The sequence below is a fragment of the Protopterus annectens genome, chromosome 11.part0 (genome assembly GCF_019279795.1).
Source record: "Protopterus annectens isolate FY-2018-M chromosome 11.part0, PAN1.0, whole genome shotgun sequence".
Lineage (NCBI taxonomy): Eukaryota > Metazoa > Chordata > Ceratodontiformes > Protopteridae > Protopterus > Protopterus annectens.
In genome coordinates, this window is record NC_056745.1 from 139,549,232 (window position 1) to 139,574,323 (window position 25,092).

The 25,092-nt window shown below is 38.5% G+C and overlaps 1 protein-coding gene across 1 annotated transcript in view; it reads left to right on the forward strand.

Annotated features, from left to right (window-relative positions):
* Positions 1-25,092, forward strand: part of IL17RA (interleukin 17 receptor A) — a 786,505-nt gene that overhangs the window by 617,222 nt on the left and 144,191 nt on the right. Inside the window, exon 10 of the mRNA XM_044087525.1 lies at positions 15,428-15,506. Within this exon, the coding sequence (XP_043943460.1) occupies positions 15,428-15,506 (79 nt within the window). The remainder of the gene's footprint in view (positions 1-15,427; positions 15,507-25,092) is intronic.

Consider the following 25,092-nt stretch of genomic DNA (forward strand, 5'->3'; position numbering starts at 1 on the left):
TAATGTGTATATCAGTCTACAAAATTTTCAGGTAAATGGTATTATTAGTAGATTGAATTTTTATATTTACAATCTTCTTATGACTGACCAGATTGATTACTCTCTGTATACTTATTTTAGTGTAGAACATCCCACCATACCAGTTATTTATGGTTTGCTGAAAGTGCATAAAGATCAATCTAATCCTCCACTCAGGCCCATTGTTTCAGGAAGGGGCTGGCATACAGAACCTATGTCTATCTATGTTGAAAAACAGCTAAGATGTGTTTTGAGTAGGATACCTACTGTCCTGAAGGACAGTAAGCAATTTTTAGAGCATCTGTTTATTTGGGCCGAGTCTAGACAGCAAACAGCTATCAGTGAAGTTATTTTTGTAACCTTGGATGTGAATTCATTATTCACGGTCATCCCCAATGAAGAGGGAATAGAGAATGTCAGAAGCTTTCTGAACAATAATAGTAATTTCTCTAATACTAAAGTGAATATGATTTGTGCACTACTTGATCTGATATTAGAGAACAATGTTTTTCTATTCGAGAATGGATTCTTCCTCCAGAACACTTATGCCAACATTGTGCTGGCCCAATGGGAGAAAGAGGTGGTATTTCTCTCTCTGACATGTTCAAGCAGCACATTATGTTTTACAAACATTTTGTGGATGACATCTTTTTTTGCTTGGCATGGCAATGAGCAAGAATTAGAAAGTTTTGTTAACTTTCTTGAGAACACCACCTCCTACCTCTCTTTCTCGCTTAAATTTTCCAAAGATAAGTTGGACTTTCTGGATGTTGTTGTTAGTAAGAGCATATTAGGAGATGTATCCACTAAAATGCACAGGAAAGACTGCAGGAAGAATAACATTCTCCATCGTTCTAGCATTCATCCCAGGCATGTTATGAAGAACGTAGTTAAGAATCAAGTGTTGCGCTGTAGAAGACTTCACACTGATAGTTCTGACTACACTGCTGCAGTTAATGATCTTACTTCAGATCTTTTAGACAGGGGGTATAAGAGGTTTGACATAGATAAAGCAATAAAGGAGGTTAATTCCTTTGATAGGTGTAAGACCAAGCCCTACTTCTCTGGTAGCCATCAATTTGAAGGTCAAAATGCAGGACGGACTGACATTCAGCCTGTGAATAGAATGTGATTGAGTTATTCTAATAATGTGAATGTGACTTGTGAAATCATTAAAAAGAATTGGCCCATTTTACTGACTGATCCCAGCATCAGCCAGGTTTTAGGAGCCCATGCTAGTTTCAGTTTTATGAACAATAGAAACTTGAAACAAAGGTTATGCTATAAGCATAATAATACAACTGAGAGGTTTAGTTCACAGCGTAGAGGTACCCACCCCTGTAGAACTTGTAAAGCTTGCACTTATATATGGCCTACTTGGATGGTCAAGCACCCACTAAATGATAAGCCTATAGAGTTTTCTTTTTATGCTGATTGTTCCACAAGAATTATTGTTTATCTAACAAAGTGTAATTTATGTAGTGCATTCTACACAGGCAAAACAAATCGTATGTTGAAAGAAAGAATTATGGAACATCTTAATGACATACGTAATAGCAAATGCACCAGCTAAGCATGTCATTGATTATGACGTACAGCATATTTTTAAATTTTTAGTTCTACAGAGAATTAATGTTAGTTTACGGGAAGGAGACATGAAAGATGAAACAGAATATGTTGAACTGAGATGGATTTTGGATTTTAAGACATATATTCCACCTGGCCTTAATTGTGCTGTGTCTTTAAAACCTCTTTTGAATAAAAGAGGCTTACCACATTGAATTTCATGATGCATTTTTAAGGTGTGTTTTTATTGGTTGGTGTATGTATTTAAATTTTGGATTTTTAGCAGTTTGTGTTTAGGTCTGAAGAAGGGGGTTGCCTCGAAAGCGCTTACCTATCTGCAGTATTTATTTTATTTGTATTAAATTGTTTTTTATCTCCAGCCAAAGTGCCTTATTATTTTCTCATTTATATGCATGTCATGTTTGCATAATGCTTGTAGAAATGCATCTGTTTTCTATGTTATGAAATTTTTCTTTTTTTTTTTTGCTCACTTTGACCCCATTGCTTGATGATCATCAGCTGATTAATGGCCATGTGGTCCATTTGTTCCCTCATAAGAGAGAGGGTTGACCAGTTGGGGCCATCACTGATGCAACCTTCAGGGATGGTTCACAGTTCACTTGTTTTTTCCAGCCTAACATCCCCACGTACACTTGCTGAGTATGACATAAGGGACATGCAATAGGCTGATGATGTAGGATGTCCCATCATTTGCACAAGGGATGGTCCCTTCAAGAAATCCCACCCCTACACCAAAGCACAGATGATATTTTTCTGGTTTCTACCAGGGAAATTGCATCAACCCAACATGTCCCTGAGTGCACAGAACCCTCCACACCTTCTGGGACAGGTGAGTGGACCATATCACTTTCACTGTCCCCATCCCTACTTGGCTACTGCAGTATCATGACTGCTAATCAAACTTAAATCATAGTCTGAGTGGGCTCCATCCCTCTGCACTGTGTCATTAACTTTTCCAGCTGTTGTTGTTCCTTAGATCTCAATATAAAACTGGTATACATGGTATGTTACATATGTTAATCTGTGTGTGTTTTTGTGTGTGTGTGTGTGTGTGTGTGTGTGTGTGTGTGTGTGTGTGTGTGTGTGTGTGTGTGTGTGTGTGTGTGTGTGTGTCTGCAATGACTATCCTTTTCAATAGATAAATGATTTAGCACTGTCCCCAGGCAAGCTGCAGTGGCTTTATCCCTCTCTACTGCTGTAGAGTAATCATTCTGATACTGTGCTATAATGCTGCAGCTGTTGACATGTTAGCCATTAATGCTGCAGCTGTTGACATGTTAGCTATGCTTGCTGACCATCAGACTTGTGCTACTTGCACAGTCAGTGCCTGGTGTACTGGAGACTGTATGTCCTCTGTCACATGTCATGTTGCCTCTGTGCATATGAAACAGTGTTGTGACACCCATGCAGTAGGGCAGTGACTGGCTGTGACTGTGTCCTCTGCACCCTGTTATTTTCATTCCCCATCAGGATTTCAACTTGTCTTACCCTGTTACCTGTGCCCTGTCAGGTTTTGCCCCCCCCCCCCAAACAGGACTGTAACCTCTTCTGTCCTTTCCTGCCTTCTTTGCCCTGGCAGGTTGAGCTCTCCAGACTCTCAGTCCCCTCTTATGCCTTGTGCAGTGTTATCCCACTTAATCCACTGCTCTTTTACAGCACCGTTCATTTCCATCCTCCCTTATGCGGTCACTTAAGTCCTGAGTTCCATTGCTGTAGTTCTGTCTGCTTTCAGTTTTTGTGTATCACCATACACTTTGATAGCCACTTTATTCAGAATCCCTAAAATGCTTGTCTTAGCACAGTCTCTTGCAAAATGGCATGATCATTATGTTAATGAGGTAATTTGGAGTGTTTGTCCTTGACTCACACCTGTAATGCAATGAGTTGTCAGCCCTAATATGCTCTATGGTGGGGGGGGTGTCCATACATGTTGTATTTGTGCCTTTTTCATTTTCTTTTTACCTTTTTTTGTTTTACTTTCTTGCTTTGTTTTTCACCATTTATATTTTTTTCTGCAGAATCATCCTTAGTGTAGACAGCCATGAGTTGGTGGTCACTGCACTTTGCAGTGGCCACAGTACCTATGGCTGGGCCCCCAGCAATCCTTAGACTTGCCTGTTTGCAAGGTGATGAAGATCATCATGTGCCTGGTGACCTGGAGTATGCATTCGTGGCTTCCATGACAATCTGTCAGAAGGGGGGGGGGGGGTAAGGCTCCTCATCTGAGAGTGGTGCAGAGGGTCCCAACTGGATCCAATGGGAAGTGCAGCAACTGGTGAGGACTAAGGCAGACCAGTGGCTAGATGCCCACATTGTCACTCTAGAGCTTCTCCTGTTATGGTTTATAGAGCTGTACACCCATTCGTCCCTGACAGTTGAACCACTGGAGGCACACCCATGATATCAGCCAGGGAGCTACTGATTTCTTAGTAGGTTCCCATCAGGGATGTTTTCACAGGTCCTTCTCATCCTCCGTATCCCACATCATTGTGCTTCCCATCCTTTTGTGTCTCTCATCATCTCTTGTTTGTTGTCCATTCCTCCCCATCACTGTTTGCCTAGCCTCAGTCAGTCTTTGTCTGTGTTATGTATTTGTCTGCTGTTGCCTCCTCCCGTGTACCCTCCTTCCTAGATGCACTTTCTGCCTCTACTTTCTTAACAAATATGGGCAGCTGTGCCCATAAAAAAGTATACACTTCCCCATACACCAGTGTTCCCTTCTGTGTGTGCCTTTGCTTGATCATCCTAATTTCTGCCTGTCCTGTCTGTTTCCTTCACAGTTGTATGTTAATATGAGTTAGCACTTTGCAAAGGTAACCTTTTATGGGTTGCCTACACTATGCTCAGGTAGCACTGATGCACATGTGAATGTTGCCTGCCTATTGCTTTCCCTTGAGTCATAGTGTGGTTGATCCAGAAGTGTAGTTACTGTTATATATCATAGCTATGAAGATTCATTATGCAGCACCGTCCCTGGCAAGCCACCCTATACTGACACTCATTCATGTCCATCCCTAATAAGTCATGTCACACTAATTTCTTCACATTATTTACTACTGCATAGTTGCATTAAGCTTTTTTTCTGAATACCCTCCACTTTCTCAAATTCTTCTAGAAAACACACAAAGTGTATGCACATTCATATACAGTGCATTCCTTAATAATAAAAGTATTGCAGACATTCATGTTTATACATAACAGTGAGCACTCCTAAATGTATTCAGAGAACTTGTAGAAAGTTAGAAGACAAAATTAATAAATATATTTTATATCCCAAGTATGCAGTAATCAGTTTCCCTAAACTTCCGGTAACACTTGTCACATCATATCCAAAGAACATGTAGAAAAACATTTTATGGAGTCTGAATGGGATCTCATAACTTAGGAAAGTCTCCAAAAGGTCCAGAAAAGCCGGTACACCCAAAAGGTAACCTTTGTTTTTGACATTTTTTTTTCATAATTCATCTTAGTATGTCTACAAACCGTAAAGAAGCAACACTCATAACCATTTCACAGTACAAATATTTACAAATAGCACCACAGTCATTTGACTTCAGATAGACTCGACCAAAGAGAAAGTAGAGAAATGCATTTCAGTACAGACAAAGGTCTGTGCACCTGTCACTTCAAAATAATCAGTAAAAAGGAATATGTATATCTTTCTTGATGCAGCTCATCACTTCACATGTACGACTGTTTGCCTGTTGAGGAAGAATAACATCTTTGCTTCTCTCTCCTCTTCTACTCTACTCTGTTAACAGTTATCACTCTGTCTTCACCCACCCCACCTTCTCTTAACACTCATTTCATTTATATCTCATAATTAAATCAACATTTTGGTTCTCTGTAAATAACCCAGAACTCTAAATTGTGACATCTTTGCTACTGCATAGTTATTTAACTATATCTGTATAGAATATTAGTTAAAAAAGCTTACTTTATATATAGCTACTATCTTATTTTTTTGACATTTTAAAATTTATTTTAATTGTATTCTGACTGACATTGTTGATATTGTGTAGCGTAAAAGATTTTGTTTGTACTGCATGTATTGGAGCTTTTCTTCCCAGGCCTCTACTGAAAGGGGACCTTTGTGCCCAGCTGGATTTCCTTAGCCAACAAATGTAAAATAAATCAAACTGTTTGCCACAGGCAGAATTTCACTCTGTATCTATAAGGCTTCATTCCCATAATGCACCACCTACCTGTCTCTCCAGATCTCTCTTGCTTTTGGACTGAACATCCAGGATGATCCCAGGCTTTAGTGTTTTCACGTTTATTTTCTACCTCAAGTATCGGTATCTGCCTTTAATAAAAGCGTAACTGGTGTAGATTGCAGAGTATCAAGCTATTGGTACTAGCATTTTTTTTCATACAGGCTGTGACTTCGTGTTAATGTTTTTTCTCTCCAGCTCCTGCTCAAGCTGGCTGATGACTTTGGCCCTTCTTCCCTATTGTAGAATGTTGGTTACCTGTTCATTGTTCTATACCTTTAATAACTAGAGATAGAGAAATGGGACCTCAGGTTTCAAGCAGTGTTCCAGATGTGGCCACAAGATCTTCACCCAGGATACACGCAACCTTTGCATTGTATCCCTGGAGTTGGAACACTTGGAGGCCCTGTGTGATATTTGCAAAAATTTTGGAAATAGAACTGTTCAAGAGAGGCAAAACAAACTTATATTAAAGGGGCTTCTTTCAGCAGAAGTAAAAAGGGAGGAGAAATGCAGACTTGAGGAGAAAAGGATATGGAAGGATCAGGGAAGGCTGTCCCCTTCCTTCAAGGCAACCAAAAAAGATTCTTTCCTGACCATATCAGTTCAGACCACAAACAGTCACCCTCCAAGTTTATGGTTGTGCTAGACCCCACTCTGAGGAGAAGGCCAAGTAGCTTATCCTTGGAATGCAGGATTTCCAGGTAAGGGTCAGCTAGATCTCTGTGAAGTCCCACAATATATTTGAATGGGATTAGAATGACAAAGGCTCATATTGAAGTGGGTGTTCTGTCTTCACCCTCTGTTTCCTGGGTGGCTAGAGAAGGCCCCTTCCTATCCACTTTGTATGCTTTATCCCCAGGCCTCGTCTCTGTTCTGGGGAATAAGAGGTAGCAACATGATCTCAGTTTTCACTATCCTCATTGAGGTGACTGCTACCATCAGAACCATCCCCTCCTTTAGCACCCGTGGCCTTGATACCAACCATTCTGGTGTTGTGGAACACTGGGCACCATGTCATGTATGTTTATGGTTCAAAGCTTACCTCAGCTCCAACCCCCTTAGGGCCATTTATTGTTTTTGCCTTCAGTCTTGAAGCCTCTCTTAGCATCAAGTTTGACATTATTACTGGCACTTTTAGCTTCTGACAAAATATTGATGTCTTGAGCTTTTACATTGATTGGGAGACATTTAATGTCAGTGCTGATGGTTTTAGCACTGATAAATGAGGGACAGTAAATGATGCCAGTATAGCCGAATAAGGTGCTGCATCCTAGAGATGCTAATTTGATGTTTGCTGCATCCTTTGAAGTCTTGGGGTTTTCATCATCTTCCCAAAAGGACATTGGAGGAAGTGTTCCCAGAAAGATGAAGTGTAGCAGGAGACAGCTGGACTCCCCAGCAAAGTCTTGCAACCCAGAAAGTGATTTAGATGAAGGGGAGGCTTCCCCCAATCATTCAGAGAGATCCTAGAATTAATGAAGTGTTCAAGAGACGCAAAGCAAACTTATATTGCAAGGGTTTCTTTCAGCAAAGGTAAAGAAAACCCCCTGGACCCAGCCTTTTCTAAGGAAGAAATTCTACTGGAAGCTTTTCACTTTACCCTTCCCATGACTTGGATGGGCCTTCCTGCAGAAAAAGTGGTAGTGGATAGAGCATGGCAAGAGCCCAATGTGGCAGACCCCATACCAAGGAAACCAATTAAGATCTCCTGCCCTCCCAAAGACAGCTAGGCTTGGAGTAAGGCTCATTTTGCTGATTCTGTTGTGATTAGTAGCTGCCACAAAAAGAGAGTTGTTAGGAGAGTGAGACCCTTAAATCATCTCCCAGATGGGATTCAAGGACCCGGGATCATTTCAGCAACTATGCTTATGCATTAGGTGAATTCAATATTAAGCATTAAATTTCATGACCTAAATGATACGTATTCAGCAGCACTTAGCAGACAAAATGCTAGACGTGTTAAAAAAGTTTAGACTGCAGTTGGCAGGAGAATCTAGTACATCATCACACTGAATAATACTCGTCCATAATGAGCTGAGTAGAGCATAGAGAGCAACCAGGCCTGACGTAACCATGAGGCCATATGTCTGGCTCAGGAATGTGGCTTTGCAGTTAACTTCAATGTGTCCTTTACAGATGTCCCATGGTAGGTGGTCTATTCACATTAGAAGTGAAAGGTAAACTGCTCAAGAGCAAGCAAAAAGAGAAGACGCTTGTTGGCTTTAGGGATCAAATTCTCCAGTCCACAACAGATTTCCCTAGGAACCAGTGAAGAATTTTTGGTGTCCAATAGTTCAGAGGCCAACTTTTCAGCAGCATTCAGTTAAGAATTACAGAGGAAATGGAAACTTCCTGAGTGAGTGTCACCCTAGCAGCAGGAGAAGGAGTCTGCAGAATCAAGGATTCTGTCAGTTTCCAAAGGGCATCCAGGGAGTTATTGTACTTCAGGGTGGGAGCTAGTCACTATCTGTTCACAGCCTTTCGCTTTAGTCTCACCACAGCTCCCTGAATGTTCAGTAAGTACACAGCAGAGGTAGCAGCTCACCTGAGACTTTACTGAACCAAAATATTCCCATAATTATAAAAGTGTCTCTTAGCTGCCCTCCCAATGGAGTCTGTGGCTCACAAAGGGCTACGTACTTCAACAGCTCCTTTCCCTAGGAGTATGATTGAGCATGCAAAGTCCTAGTTGGAACCATCACAAGCACAAGTATTCTTAGGCTGCCACTTGGGTACAGCAACTGAAACAAATTGCCTCATTTCAGAGAGGATCCAGTCCCTATAGGCACAGTAATGCTTCTTTTGACACATCCTATGCCAGTGGCAGCTCTGTCTCTAAAGGCTTTGCATCTCCTGGCTGCAGATGTTCCCTTATTGGGGATTCGGGTCTGTATGACAGTATCAAATGGACTAAATAGCGAATGCTATTTAGTCGATCTGATACTGTCGAAATGGCAAAATAGCGAAGTCACGGAACAGTGAATTTTTTCCCAGAGAAAACATTCAGTGGGCTGTCTTCGGGACTTTGCCATTTTCTCCACTAAGATACGATCTCGGAGTTGGTATATTTAAGTAGGGGGGGGGGGGTGTGTTTTTTTTTTTTGCGAAGCAGCAAATTTTTTCCCTGGGAAAAAATTTGCTGTTCTGTTTGTTCGATATTTTGTTGTTTAGATATTATCGGTACGATGAAATAGCATTCGCTATTTTCATCGTACGATAATATAATATAGACGCGGGGATTCACATGAAAGTACTACAGTGGACTTTATGGGTTCAGTGTTCTCAGATATCTGTTGTGAAAAAAATGTTTTTCCTGAGCATGCTGCACATATTTAGTGCATTCAACAACACAGCCTAGTAAAGGGCTGCTCCTGTACCCCTCAGCACTGTCAAACTTCTAAAACTATGTTAACTCCCAGGTGACACAACTTCATGTAATAACAAACTTTAACAGGGAGGCAAACAGTCAGAAAATACAGTAGAAAGAAATGGACAACTAAGGAAATCATGGTCTGCAGAACTGTGTCAATAAAAACTTTCTAGAATGTAAACATTTTACATCTCCTACAAATATTTCTTCTGCTGTTCACAGATCATGTCCCCTTTTAATGACTGTTTCCACATGAGGACAACAACCCAAAGCTACCCATGTGGCATTGACCATCCAAACATTTTAGCTGTCTGATAATGCAGTGGCTGGGATACAGTCACCTGAATGCAGATGGGCTGTGCCAGGTATACGGACCACCTTCTGAGGCTTGAAACAATGGAACAATAATAATCTTTGGCAGGTAATGTTGCATGGTGATGGCTGGTCCCATTAAATGTGCTAGCCCAATACAAGGAAATTTGTGACCACTGAATCTGAGGAGGGTCCAAGAAGGACTCTAGATGGAGATGCATGAACCAGAAGGAAGAAATAAGGTAGTCTGGAGTATATTCTTAAAAAAAGCAAAACGCAAACCTTGAGAGGAGAAACCAGCTTGTTTTTTTTCTGCCTTGAAATGAAGTGAAATGGTTTTATTTTTCACTGTTGCTGGAATTGAGATGAGAGCAACTTTGCTGTCTAGAGGCCTCTGTAAGTGCCGATTTATTGCCAGCTACTCTTCCAGCACGCTGCTTAAAAAGAACAGAAAGTACATCAGAATTTAAACATTTGGTGTACTTCATAAAAGGCCTCTTGAACAGTGAATTAATTTATGTTGGACTACAGACTGACCTGCTTTATAAGAACTGCTCAGTTCCGTACATATATATGACAATTTTCTACTAGTATAACAGAACTTTCCTTAGGGTCAATCTGAAACGCACATTTTTGCAAGTTAACAGTTAAAGATCTCTTAAATGTGTCAATGGCAAACATTTCTACTATTTTATTTTCAGCACATTGAATCCCATGACCATAAATTCCAAAGCTAAAATTTCAGCTAAATTCTAGTAAAACCAATTTCATCTGTTTGCTGTCATTTCTAAAAGTAGATGTGGAAGCAGTTTGACAGACATTTTTATCAACAGCAAGATTATGGATGTTGCTTCACTGTAACATTTCACCATGGTGTATTATGCTTTCTTCATGATCACAAACTTCAAAATAATGTTTCATCTTAGTGAAGGTAAAATCAGTTTCAGTGGTTTGCTGACATTTCTGAGAACATTTATGAAATTAGTGTTAGTTGATTTTTATATTAAGAGCAAAATGCTGTGTGTTACTTCTTCATGCCCTTATAGTTGTTAATTTATATGTAGCTTCCCCACACTGAAACTGCAAAGCCAAAAATGTGTCAGCTCATCTCAGGTAAATTCCATTTCATCTGTTTGTTAGTGCTTCTAATAATTCTTATAAAGTCAGTACAGTTGACACTTTTATCAAAAGCAGAGTTCTAAATGCTGTGTCTCCGTGATTATTTTTGTTGTAAGAAGCATGTAAAATTCAGGTTCAGTTGTGTGACACTTCTAAAATTGCTTGTGAAAGCAGTATATTTTTTAATCATGACCAAATTGTTGTATGATGCTTTCTTGTGCTTATTTCCGACCACATAACCTTCACCAGTAATGATGTAATACATTTCCTGTGCAAACCTACCTGTGTCAGTGGTGATGGGTGATTAGTTTTCCATTTCTCATGCTTTGAAACAGTTGATGTTTTTATTGCTTAGAAACTGAAAGTTTGTTAATATGAAATGTATTCTCTTAATCCATGAAAGTGTCCAGCTGAAGTGATTTTTTTTAAAATAAAGCATATTTATCACTAGTTTGTGAGTATAGCTGTAGTTGCTAATGAAAAATCAAATTCCGTAAAACAGAAAAACAGAAGACTTGTGTGTTCCGTTTTATATTTTGGACTACCTTTAGTAAGCTTTTGCTGATTTCTTAACAAACTTATATACTTGCCATAATGTTAGATCTTCATGATCCATTTGCTTCCACTTCAAAGGTAGGATTGGTCACCACAGGTGGCACGTCTCTCAGCACTCATTCAGATTTCCCAAGCTACCCCCTGCCCTCACTACCATAATGTACCATGTCTGCATCTGTCACTCCAGATTAAGTTTGCCTCAAGGTTAGACTCAGCCATTTATAATTATTTATATATCTATAGTAGTCAGTGACCTAGGCTGACAAAAATTAGCACTCACTACAGAACTCCGGATATGTCAGCTAAGTCTCTGCAAGGGAATATGTTGAGAATAAGGAGATGCTGAGGCATGACAGTTTACCACTGTGGCAGCTACTAAACTTTTTTATCTTGTATGATCCTGTCCTTTCACTTCAAAGGCAGGCCAGATACTAGACTTAGGCAGATTTGTGAGAGAATGCCCCATGAGATGGTGGTTTCAAAGAATGACCTACTTCCAGAGATCACATCCAGCTTATAGTGTCTGGTATAAGTATGAAGTGAAGCACATGGCACAGCAGCCCAAATGTCTACAGTTGAATTCAGTTGCTATGACTCTTGTAGAATGAACCCTTGGTTTGCATAGTATAGCCATATTGTAAGGGTATTGCAGAAGGAGATGCAGCCAGACAGCCACCTGTATAGAGTGTCCTTAGACATTTTTTGGCCTATTGGTTGAAACAAAAGAGATAAAGAGCTGGTCGTACTTCCTGTCATAATTGTCTTGTCAATATAAAATTGTAACTGTTCATATACATCCAGATAATGCAGTTTGCCTTTGCCTATGTTGGAAAACTCAAGGAAAATACAAGAAAATTCATAGATTGAATTAGATTCAGATATGATGCTACTCTGGACATAAAGACTGGATTAGTTCTCAGAGAGACCATGTATTTATGAAAAAATTAAGTAAGGAGAATGACAAGAAAGGGATAATAGTTTGGAAGCCATCCTGGCTGATGTAACTGCTACTAAACCAGTGTTTTCTAAGATAAATATTTTAGTTGTACTCTGGCAGCTAGTTTGAAGTGAGGAAGTGTTAACTTCTGTACCATGAAGGTCACATCCCATGGTGAAGAGTGGTCTCAACAGAAAGGCACCTTGGAAAAAGGCCTTACTGACCTTTAGGGCAGCAAGGATTGATCAGATAAATCCTTGATGGGAGTTAGATATAGTACCATGTGCACTTTCAGTATCGAGAAGCTAGATCATTTATCAAAGTTGTCAGACAAAGATTGTACTTGACAGGAATAGGGTGTGTAAATGGATCTAAACCTTGTTGAGTGGCCGGTATAGAGAATTCTGTCCCCTTCTCAACTTCTGGACGCCAGAAAAACATAGCATTGACCTTTAAATATTAACAGCAGATGGCTGAAATGTGGAGCACCTCCAGCTAGACAACATGTTGAAGACCCCCAAAAAAGGTCTGACTTTAAAACGCTGACTCTATAGTACTGCAGCAAACAGCTTTTCACAAGCTCCTTGCTACAGTGCTACAAGCTGCAAACTTCTTAGAGTGCTGACTTTTAGGGCTTTTGGCTGTACTGTGTTGAACTGACCAATAACAAAGTGCAACTAATAAAACAGACTATTACCATAGCTGCCTGTGCTACTGACCCATTTTTCTGTTTGAACTATCCTTTTGGTTTCTGAATGGACCAGTAGCAGAGTGTAGATTAAAACAATAGACCAGTACTACAGCTGCTTGTGCTGTTGGTTTATTTCTCTAGCTACAATGTGCCATTGGTCATCTGAATTTACTAGTAGTGCAAAACGACTAGAAAAACAGACCAGTAGCACAGCTGCCTGTGTTATTGGCTCATTTTCTTCAGCTACAATGCATTATTGGTCTTTCAGCAGACCAATATCTCAGTGCAGCTAGAAAATCAGACCAATGACATGGGCTGGCAGAAGCCCACTGTAATACTGGATCATTTTTCTAGCTCCATTGAGCTATTGGTCTGTTCAGTGTTCCAAAGCACAATGTGAAGACTGATGTGAGTTCACTGATTCTGTTTTGACTTTGATGTGGACCTCCATCAATATATCTAGACCTGAGCCAATGAAGGAGCACAGACTGGAGCTCTCAAAGGGCAAATCCGAGAAGCAGAACACAAATTAAAGCATAGGCCAAAATTGGACTGCTCCTCTGAATGCAGAGCATTTGAGAGGTATGGTAAAGGGCATTTGAGATGCTATTAGGATTTGGCCCTCCCTAGGCAGGTTTGCATAATGCCTGTCAGGATTTGGGCCACCCTAGGCAAGTGTGCATAATTTCTAGCCATCAATAGAACTGGAGAAAACATGCAGTTGCTCTGAAGGAGTGAAGATCCAGGTGAGGCTTCCTGGATAGATGGCTAAGAAGATACAGATGTTGCACTGGAAAAGTTTTCTTTATATGCGAGGCCATAACAGGGGGAGCCATTGTAATTAGGACCAGAATAGGGCTATGAGGTCAGTTTTGGTTTACATTTGTACTGCTTAATGCATGCAGTAATCCTGGTGGCCAAAGATGGACAAGAGTATATCATAGTGTCTGCCTATGAAGACATCTAGTTGCTAGCCCTCTGTGATCCTTACCGACTGCTGCATTTTCTTCTGATTGACTTTGGACAGCCCTGCTTTGCCACACTTATCACTGGGTCCATAGTAGTCCCCAGACCTGCCTCTCAATAGGATGATGAAGGTCACCCTATGGAAGGTGACCTGGAAGACTCACTGGTGGTCTCTGTGGCCTTGTTTTATAACCTGGGGGGCAAAGTCTTCCCAACAGAGGGAAGCGTGGAGGGACTGTCCACAGTCAGTCAGTAGGAAGTGCAGCAGGTGGTGAGGACCAAGGAGGACAAACAGCTGGATGCCCACATTAGCACCCTGGAGCACCTGCTTGTGAAGCTAATAGTGTTCATATGCTGGCTATTCCTAACCTTCAGGTACTCCAGAGACGGTGCCTACCATTAATGTCATTTGACTAACTTTTGTGTCAGTTCCCACCCCTTTTGCTGTACATTTATCTTTATCACCAGTTGTCCACCCTCTGTCAGTCTACATCTGTCCATCATTACCCTCCATTATGCAACAGTTTCTCCATTATTAGTCTTTATCTGCATTGTATGTGCGAGTGCCTGCCCCTACCTCCCTCTCCTTACCCTTCAATCCTACCTGTACTTTTTCCTTGCTGCTTTGCCCCTACCCTCCTTCTTTAAAATAGAAGTATACACTTGTTATCCAACCACCAGTCTTCCCTTCCAGTTATCCTTCTGTATGTGCCACTGCTGCTCGTCCTGATTTTGCCTGTCCTGATTTCCCATTTCCTCCCCATTTATATGATAAAATGAGCAGGCACTTTGCTGCTGTGCCCTTGCATGGGCTTCATGTTGAGCCCATGTATCAGCTATATGGCATTATGATGTGTGAATGAGTATACATAGCTTCAGGAATGCCATCTGCTTGGTGCCAACCCATAGGTCATATGATGTCCAATAGCATTGTCAGTCCTGCAGAGTGGTTACTTCTTTAGTATGGCTGTGAACATTCACAATGAAGTACTGTCCCCAGCATGACCACTCTGTGTTAGCACTCATACTTGCTTAATCCTCATTGATTTGCATCACACTGACTTAATTTTACCATTTACAGCTGCACAGTCATATTATGCTTTTTTTTCTGAATACCCCATAAGTCTGTGTCCTTACTCCTTATACTTGCCTTATTATGAAAGTGGGGAATGGGAAGAGGCAAATTAGTGCACAAAATTGAAAAAGGTTTCTAGTTTTTGGTGCATGAAAAGCAGTAAGCACTTGCTCTTTCCAAGATTTAGAAAGAAGTAGTATAGTGTGCAGAAGTTTGAGAGGTAAATGAATCCTAAGTTTATTTGAATGAATGGTAGTAAGGATATTTCTCTTGTCAAAGACTAATATATGCAGTGCTTTGGAAACAGAAATGACTGACAGTATTGTAATAGATTAGGGAAGTAGTTTTACTGAAATAATGGAAAAATATATGAAATATGTCAAACTAGTTTTGAAAGGTTGAAGAAAGAAAGAACAAAAGTAGAAATGTGATCACTTCATTAGATTAAGTTCAGTGTAACAAGAAAGGAAATATGTCTGGAAGCACGGGTAGAGTTTGAAACTTTAAGAAAAGCCTTGCCTTAATAGATTTGTTTGGATTCCACACACCCTTTTCTTCTTTTTTTTTTTTCACTTATCAGATTCAGCCATTTTTTATTCCATGTCGAAATGACTGCGTAAGATATAACAGGACTATTGAGTGTCCCACCACACCATTTGGTAAGTAGTTTAGTAATTGTTAGTGTTCTTTTTTAATCATGAAAACATTTTTAAAATGTCTGTTTTATCCTACTTGTGTGGCAAATCTGTTAGAAATCATACAAATCACCCTTAACGTCTTCTGTATCTTATCTGTATCTTACAGTTGTTTGTTTGTCTGTCTATATAGGCTTACATGCAAGTCACTAATTTGCATTTGTTTTGTGTATGTGTGCGTGTGTGTGTGTGTGTGTGTAAGTGACAGTGACGCAGGCAGTCCAGTGAGCATATTGTTGTTGCTTCATTATATTTTCCATTGAACTTCAGATTCCAAGTATTGTACAGATCAAACGCTTAATGAAAACATCTTACATATAAATGAGTTGCATTTTCATGGCCTAGCAATTGTAGATGTCATTGTCTTGCTTTTCCTTCCACTCTGTCACTGTATCAACAATGAACGTTAAGGCAATGTTTTGGATTCCTTGATGTATGTGTGTATCTGTAGTGTAACAACCTAGGCCAGTCTTCTTCTGACACAGACTATTAAATGTAGAGATTTGGGTGGTTTAGGCATTTCTGGTAGTGCTGTTATATATTTTAAGTAGTATTCTTCTTTGAATGCCACGCAGCTGCTGTTGCCAATGTTTACTTTTCCATTTGGTATCATTACATGTGTTATACTAATTGTAGATAGTCATGCATTAAGGCCTGATTTTAACTTAAGAATCTTTAGTTGTAGACCACAGTGGACCACTTTTTGAAAGTTTTGGCCAGAGAACCTTGTTAATGATTAGAACTTTTATGTCAGGAGATAATGTGCATTTTCCTGTAAGCCATGTATGGATGGCATCACAATCTGCAGTACTGACAACATTTGTCTTTTCAAGTACTTCAGATATTGGTACACTGTACTAGCACGCTTCATTTTATGCTACTTTCCTACAGCAAATTTGCCAGATCGTCATTATACCTGACAAAGCATCTCATATTACTTTCAGCAGGCTCATAATTTATGCCAGAGTATATGTAGGGCAGAGCAGTAGATAGGCAAATTGGCACTCTGGGCAGTCTCCCAGACTGGTGCCCCCTCAAATAAAATTGCAAAAGTTGAGGAGCAAAATAAAAAAAAAAAAAAAAAAAAAAAAAAAAAGGCTTCTCCAAGATAGAGACAAAAAAAACTCCTGCAGTCACTCATTTAAATTGTAAAAGTACCTAGTTACTTCAGTTTCAGAGGGCTGATACAAACTCATCTTTACACGAATGCTGGCAAATACCAATACTGTACTTTCATCCAGTCTACATTGCCCCAAGAATAACGCCCGGGGCAGCCAACCCTTTTATCTTGACCTAACTATGGCTGTAATACAGAGATTATTTTTCTTGTTTAGTATTGTTGTTCATCTTTATTTTATGATTTGCCCTCTCACTGCCCTTGTTGCTGCTTCTGCATCATTTTTATGTCAAGCCATAAAAGATGATGTGGAGGATGCATGTTCAAGTGCAGTTTGTCAGGTGTCTTCCTTTGAGACTTGTTTTTTTTAGACACAAGTGCTCTGAATTTTACTTGCACACTAAAGCATGTTTTAATTTTAAATGTGAAAATAAAGCATGCACAAACATAGACATGCATGTTTAATTTGGGAATATAATACTAACCTGAACTTGACATTTTAAGAATACACAGTACAGCAGTAATTATAAAGAAAATAGAAGATGATTTCCCACCCTCACCTCTCACGTCAGTTTAGTCAGGTGCTGTACTTTTAAACACAAATTAAATTAGGAATGATGTAACATTCATTTTAAGATATTTATTCTTATTTATTTTTGTTTTGAATGAATATTGAGCATTGGCTGTAGCTTAGAGAGGGCTTGTAGCCATCAAACAAAATGTTACGTTACTGTTGCTTTGTAGCTAAATAAAAAGCTAATTTTGTATGTTCTCAGGCACTGTATATCTGACCCATATCTACACAAATTACCTCTTTGTACAAACTGCAAGAATGTGCCTACAATTAAAATAGAGCTTTAACATCCTAAACCTGTGATAGGCACACATGTTCATCAATGATAAGGCAGAATTGGCCTTTAGTTGATGTCCTGAGCTGTTGTAATGATACTAATATAACATTACTACGTACAGGCGCACTTTTCAAACAGTCAGGCTGCCATGCACTTTAAACAGTCAAGCAATTTTCTTCAGAGATGTAAAGAAATATTGCATCTCTGAAGTTGTGGATTCAAACAACATAACTGAATCGTCTAATTCCTAAAAAAATGCCAGCTTAAAACATCTGAAGACAAAAAAAGAAAGAAAAGCATAACAATGAAAACGTATTTTTGCAAAATACTTGTACCCCCTGCACCTCCTGATGTGAGGGTTGTACTGACATAGCCCAGTCTCTGTAAATGCTACCTCCAATGTTGCATAAAAGGAAAGGAAAAATCAAAATGTTTACTGCACTCCATCAACAACAGAGCAAAGTACAGAGTGCCAATACATTGACAACATAAGTAAATGATCAAACATGTCACACTTTGTAACTGTCAACAAGCCAAGACACATTCGGATTTCCATTCTTGTCACTTGTTGGCTTTAAGAAATGTAATTGCATGTTTGTGTGTTTATATGTATGAAGAAGTCAATTCCTCAACTGGAAGAAAACCTAAACTCATCAGTATTTTTAACCAAAGACTGAAAAAGAGATTGGAAATGTAGAATGACTAAATTTTTCACCATATATTTTGTAAGAAGTGGAAAAAAACAGGTTTTTCTAATGTTTCATTGTATATTTCGCAGACCTCTTGGTTTAAAATCAGATAGTGCAAACTGTGATGAATACCAGAATCATTAAACAACTCAAACTGCAACTGGCAGAACAAATTATATATGCACAAAAAATTCCTACTCATTACATCAAAGGCAAACTTTTACCATCAGAACATCCCTTGGAAGTACCATGTATGAATACATATATTTGCAAACTTGTTTAGGACAAAGGTATGCTCCATTATACAATGACCAATCATTAATATTCCAAAACGTGCACACTGATTGGTCAGCGTGCACGTTGTAAATCAGAGTTATAGCAATGGAAAAAGGTCCGGAAAAAGCGTCTCGCTATGTTAAACCCCTTTAACATAGCAAGACACTTTGTAAAAAGCAACGGAGATCTTGATTTCTCTGTTGCTTTTTTCAAAACTGTCTCGCTATGTTAAATGGGTTTAACATAGCGAGACAGCTTTAAAAAAAGCAACGGAGATACTCCGTTGCTTTTTTTAAAGCTGTCTTACTATGTTAAACTCCTTTAACATAGTGAGACAGTTTGTAAAAAGCAACGAAGATCTTGCTTTCTCCATTGCTTCCGCCCACAGCTCTGATGTACTGCAAAAGCATATGCATGCGCAGTATATCAGACCTGCCGCAGAATACCAGACAGCTGTGGAAGGGCAGCAAGAAGGCATTATACAATGCCATTATTTAAGAAAAGTAATTTTTTTCTTAAATAATGTCATTGTATAATAGCAATAACCCACTTCTGGGTGTGGGTAATGCTGGATTTACCCACTTTGTCTTTGTTTGGCCACTCGGGCTTCACCCTCATGACCAAACCGCACCAACCGTGGGTAAATCCAGCATTACCCACTCCTAGGTGTGGGTTATTGCTATATTAACTAACCCCAATGTTCCAGGTGCCAGATCTGCAAGTTTATTAGAAGTTGTTGCAGTAATAACAGTCATACTTGCTGTACGCCCAAATGTTTTTCTGTATAGAAACTGACCATTTTCAAGCACCATTTCATTTTATCAAGATCTCTCAACTAGAATTCAGAAATAAAATCAACTCACCAAGCACATCTCTAAACACAAGATGAGAGTCCTTCATAAGGTTTTGTGGTTAGTGATGTCAGGCACATCTGATGAAATTCCAGTAACAGCTTCTTCATCAGCTAGGGATGGAGTATTTTGGGATAGCAGTGCTCATCTAAGACTAACCGTATGCTGATATCTTTGCATATCGCCTGGATCAGGAATATTTGTAATTCCTCAGCATCGTCCCTCCTAGTGTCACAACTCTGCACTTACAACATTCGTTGAGCATTATTCTACACACCAATTATTTACTTGATGTAACAAGCCTTTCCAGTGAATAAATATATCTATAAATAACTACCACTCACTTATTTCTTTGACTAGAAGCTTACCTTCATCATTAGCAGCCACATTAGTAACACCTTCCAGTAGCAAAATCATAAGCCATTAAAGTAATTACTCTTACAATTAACACAATCACCTCACTCAAAATGCAACTATAACATCAACTGAAACTCTGTAAAGTGATTGGTGCAGAAAGGATTACTTCCATTCACATTACAGACAAGCAGTCATGCACACCGTAATCAAGCAAGTGACATCAAACACCCTAATGACACCTAAGTTGCAACCAATAAACAAGTACTTGACAGTCTGGTTAATATGGTGGTGTATTGTTTGTTCTACTTAAAAAATTGCATCTTGTTTATAAGAGATGAAAATAACTATTTGCAGATGTTAATATCACAGTACTATCTTACCTGCCTCCCAGACAACAAACAAATGGCAGTAGGGTTGCCATCTTTTCAAATGCCCAAAGTGGGACATTTTTTATAGAAATGTGAGATTTTGCAGGACAGAACATACGGCCAATGAAAAATGCAGAACTTTACCTTTTTGCACAAATAAAAGCTCATTCTTATAGCATTTGAGTTGCTTATGCTGTTTCATATAACATTTAGGTGTTTCAGACAGAAAATAACTGTTTTATGCAACTATTAAAGAAAACTTGAATTATTTTTTGTGCTAAAATCTCAGGACATTTGCCATTTTGTAGGTGTTTTTGCAGGACACAACTTCCCAAGAAGGACAGGTGGTAACTCTAAATGTCAGTGAATGGAGAACATTAGCAGGCAAAAGCCTAAGCAGGCAAGTGAAATAGTCAACCATTCCCGATGTAATGACATCATTTAAAACAGAACATAGCAATGATAAGCAGCATAGTCTACATTATGTGAGTTAGTACACACATTCGTTCTGCACTGTTAAAAAACCAACACAGCTGAAAAAAATGTTTGGTGCAAAATAATATGAATATCACATCACACTTCAGACTGCCTCCCGAGAGCACACAAACACGTTTGTTATGATATACATCCCTATTCAGAAATGCTACCTGATATAACATATGCATTCACCATCTCCATTAGACAGGCAATGCCCAGTACCATGATACATGCCGTCATCATTTCTACATCATATGCATGTGTCAGTCATCACATGCATATTGCAGACACCGCACAATAAAGCACAGTACTGACCAGCAACATTCCACTTCACCCTGTTACAATTTGATCGCCTGCACTATTCACCTATGCATACCAAAAAGTAAAGCAGTACATGCATATGTTAGAGCTTGCACCATAGCATGCATAAGAAATTTCTTTAGTGACTTCCAAGATGTGTGCGGAATGAACAACAGCTTAATTTCATCTCTCCTAGTGTAAAAACGAAACTAAAAAATAAGTTTGTAATCCTGCCAGTTTGAGTAAAATTCAATCACTTGCTACCTGGATGGTAGCAAAGATGAAATTTGGAGAACCTGAAAAAAAATCGGTTAGAAAAGGTGAAAAAACACTTACTGGGAATAATCCTGCAGCTGTTTAGCAAAAAGCAGTTTAAGCTCCAGCTTTGGTACAAACGATGGCTTCCAGTAATTTATAGGAAAAAATAAATCAAATGCATTCAGGGCTGATTAATATAAATGAAACTTTGAAGGAGTGCATCAACTCAAATAACAAAAGGCTGGAAAAATGGAAAAGGCTTTAACTAGCTGTTTAGATGAATTAATAAAACTGAAAAATAAGAGGATGAAATGAAAAAAAAAGACTGGCTGAGCATGAGATTTCTCAAAAAGAGCTGTTTCAGAATTGGAAATATTAGAAAACAGAGTACACAGAGAATACTTGAGATTTTCAGCTCTACCACAGAAACAGGAAGGAACAGATTGTATTAATTTTGTGAAAGCCCAAATAAGCAACTTGATTGGTATTCTGCAGCATGATTTGTTAACTGAAAGGGCACATCAAGTGTATGCTGCAGACTTGGCAATAAGAAAGCAGCCAAGATCTGTATTAGTAAAAATGCAATAATATCAGCAGAAAGAGTTGAGCCTGACAAAACTATGGCAGAAGGGCATATTATTAAAAACTGGAGACAGTAGAGTATTTGTGGAAATTTGGTGTACACCAGGCAGAAGAGAAGCAAATTTATCCTGGCAGTCAGAGAATGTCAAGAGGCAAGTGTGATATTCAAGCTGTTGTATCTAGCTATTTTCAGAATATTTTTTCCTGGAAGATCAAATAGATTTTGTGATGTAGAACATAAGGAGGAAATACAAACATTTATCCAACAAAAAGTGAGCCATCAAACAGAAGGACACTGCTTCTCATTCTTCTGACAATAAAGCTCACAGAGAGACTTTGCTAGTGAAACCTTTTCCAATGTTCCAAAGGAAAATGCTTGCGAGACAGAAAAAAACACAGGAGTTGACTAGAAGAATCAGGAGTACCTTGGATTTGAATCAGTCTGTTGTTGGGAGAAGCAGATGAACATGAAAAAGACCAGCAACACTGAAATTGGTGAATAAATGTGAGATTATAAAGCATTAGTCATATTTGCAAAATACAGTTGTGCAAGAAAAACAGGCTGAGAGGGATTGGGCTTTTTGTTGACTTTGTTAAACTTTTGGGTGGACTGTTAAAGCATACACCCCACTTTATGTTGCTAATGTTTAGAAGGACACTAAAAGGAAAACTAAGTAACTGTAAGTAAAACAATTTTTATTCTTGTATAAAACATTTCATGATGCAAACCGCTTGTTATATTGTAAAGCAGATTTAAGTAGTATGTAGTCAGGGGTATCTTAAATGTGGGGGGTGAGTGTGAGCTTTTTCAGTGATTGTTGTATGTGATAAAAATATTAAATTAAACATGTATGTTTTAACTTTTAAGAAATGTAGGTTTTACAGTGTAAAGGTAGAAGAAAGGCTGGACAAAAGCAAGTTTAAGTTAATATGTTGCAATCTTGGGCAGTATGGGTTGGAGATAGGAAGTAAAAGTGCACTGATTATGTTATATGTAGAGTTTAGATGTATTCTCTTGTTCTTGCATAGGTGAAATTATATTAGCTTCTTTGTTTTCCTTTAGCAAATGTTCATTGGGTTAAGAAGTCTGTAGCTGAAGGCAGTTATACATTCCTTTCTTATTTTTCCATGGAAATGAACTGTCTGTAGGAGCAAGCAGTTAATCCTGAGATTTCTGAGCATTATTTACTTAGGGAAAAATGCAAACTTTAAAGATATAAAGGCAAGCAGTTCAATAAAAAAATAAAGTTTGAGATTATTGGTAGTGAATAATTGATGACAACTTCTTTAGCAGCCTTAATACATTAATGCATTTAATAGAATAGTGTATAATTTAGTTTTTAAAGAAAGCCAATGCACTTTTTTCTTAAGGCAAAAATGTTACTGTTTTTTGAAAGCATGCAAGCTGTATTTCACACCTGGAAGGGAAATAGAGATAAGAAAAGAACAGACAGCAATTAGTGAAAGTGGTAGCACTGACTGTAAGATGCTCTTTACCATGGGTAACTAATTTTAGGATAGGTAATACCTCTGAGTGCAGCTGTTGATTTGGGGCAGTAGGTCTAAGCTTCATTTTTTGAAGATGTACATAGTTTGTTGTGCTTGTTCTAAGTTAATAGATTACTGAGTTGACCTGAAAATGTATTTAGCTTTTTGAGAGTTTTCATTAAAACAAAAAGTTTTGAAAAAATGTGGCATAAGTCCAAATGGAGATGACAAAAAACAACTGGATAAAAGATCAACCTGACAAACAGTGTGTTCATGTAACACAAAAGTTGTAAATACACATTCAATAAAGCTGTCATGTATAATAAGTGGGAAGAATAACTTTTAATCATAATGGCTACACTGTCGTATTATTTGGAATGTAAAGGCCTTATAGGTATAGACAGAAAGGTAATACGAGTATTGAATAATATTAAGAAATGCAGAATGCAAATAGCAATGCTTTGGGAGATGCATTTGGAAAGGAATGAACATGTGAATTTGATAACGAAAGGATTTCAGGATATATATTCAGCAGAATGTCAGGTATAAAAGAAAAGGGAAGTGATTATACTAATAGTTAGAGAACTCCGTAGTGACAGAAGTGGAAAAAATAATAATGGTAGGTTTGTGGTAGTAAAGATCTGCTGGCAAGGAGGATTATGCAGCATGCATTTATATTCCACAAAAAATTGCTACAAGGAGCTGAGTAAAATTTTGGGAGAAATAATCATCTTTCAACAAGGAATATTACATATACATAGGGAGAGGGAGTGCAACTTGATTTACAGCAGTGACAATGTATCTGTGTGGGACCTAGAGGGGAAAATATAACAAAACGGGGTAGATTTCTGAAGAAATTTATAAAATATTTTGCTTCAAAGACATGAATTCAGAAGAAGGAATTCTGAGAGAATCAAATATTATTCCCCAGGCACAATAACTGGCCTATACTAAATACAATTATATTTCACTGGAATATGTGCATTTACTTGAAACACACATTCATTAATTATTTTGGACTGTGCGCCAATAAAAACTAAGATAAAAATGCAGGGTAATGAAGTAAAAAAGAGACACTGGTGCTTTCCCAGCTACCTGTTTAAAAGCAGAGGAATTTAAGGAATAGGTAGTGGAGACTATTCAAGTGTTATTGGGGAAGATAGAAATTTTTGCAGAAGCAATAGCCAAAGAGTGGAATAAAATGAAAATGGAGTTTAAAACCAGGGTAGAAATAAAATAAAAAAAGATATAGTTAAGAAGTAATAGGAATTATTTAGAGGGGCTGACAAAGGTTAAAGTATTACAGAATAAGGGGAATCTCACAGAGCAAGAAGAGACGCAAATGCAGAGTGCTAAAGAGAAGATAAGGGCATATATGGATAACATGCTTGAATTTAGAAACATGGCTGTTAAACAACTGTTTTTGATAATTGCACAATGACTTAGGCAACCAAAAGTAGAAGGGGTTGTTACCAAATGTAGTTAGCCTATAACAAGAAAATTAGCCATCCTGTAGACGTATTAGAGATATTTTGGAAATTTTATGAAAATTTGTTTAAAGCAGAGAAGTATGGAAATATTTATGGAAGACTTCAGTATGCCAAGGTTAGCAGTAGAGAAGGCTCAACATTTAGCAGTTAAGATAGGACGAGATTAGATAAAAACAGTGAAGTATAGAAAATCTGCTAGAAAGTCTGCAGGAAAGATGGTATTCTTGTGAATGTTTGGAAGTTAGGAGGGAAGAAAATGATAAAGATCTGGAATGTTTTGTTGACCAGTATTTTAAAAGGAAGGGAAGCACCAACATCTTGGAGGAAAGCTGTGGTAGTTATAATACCTGAAAACGGTAAAGACCCATCAGACCCAGCTTCATATACATCCATTTCAATTTTGAATCATGATTACAAAGTGGTATGTCTGTACTGGCTAAAAGAAT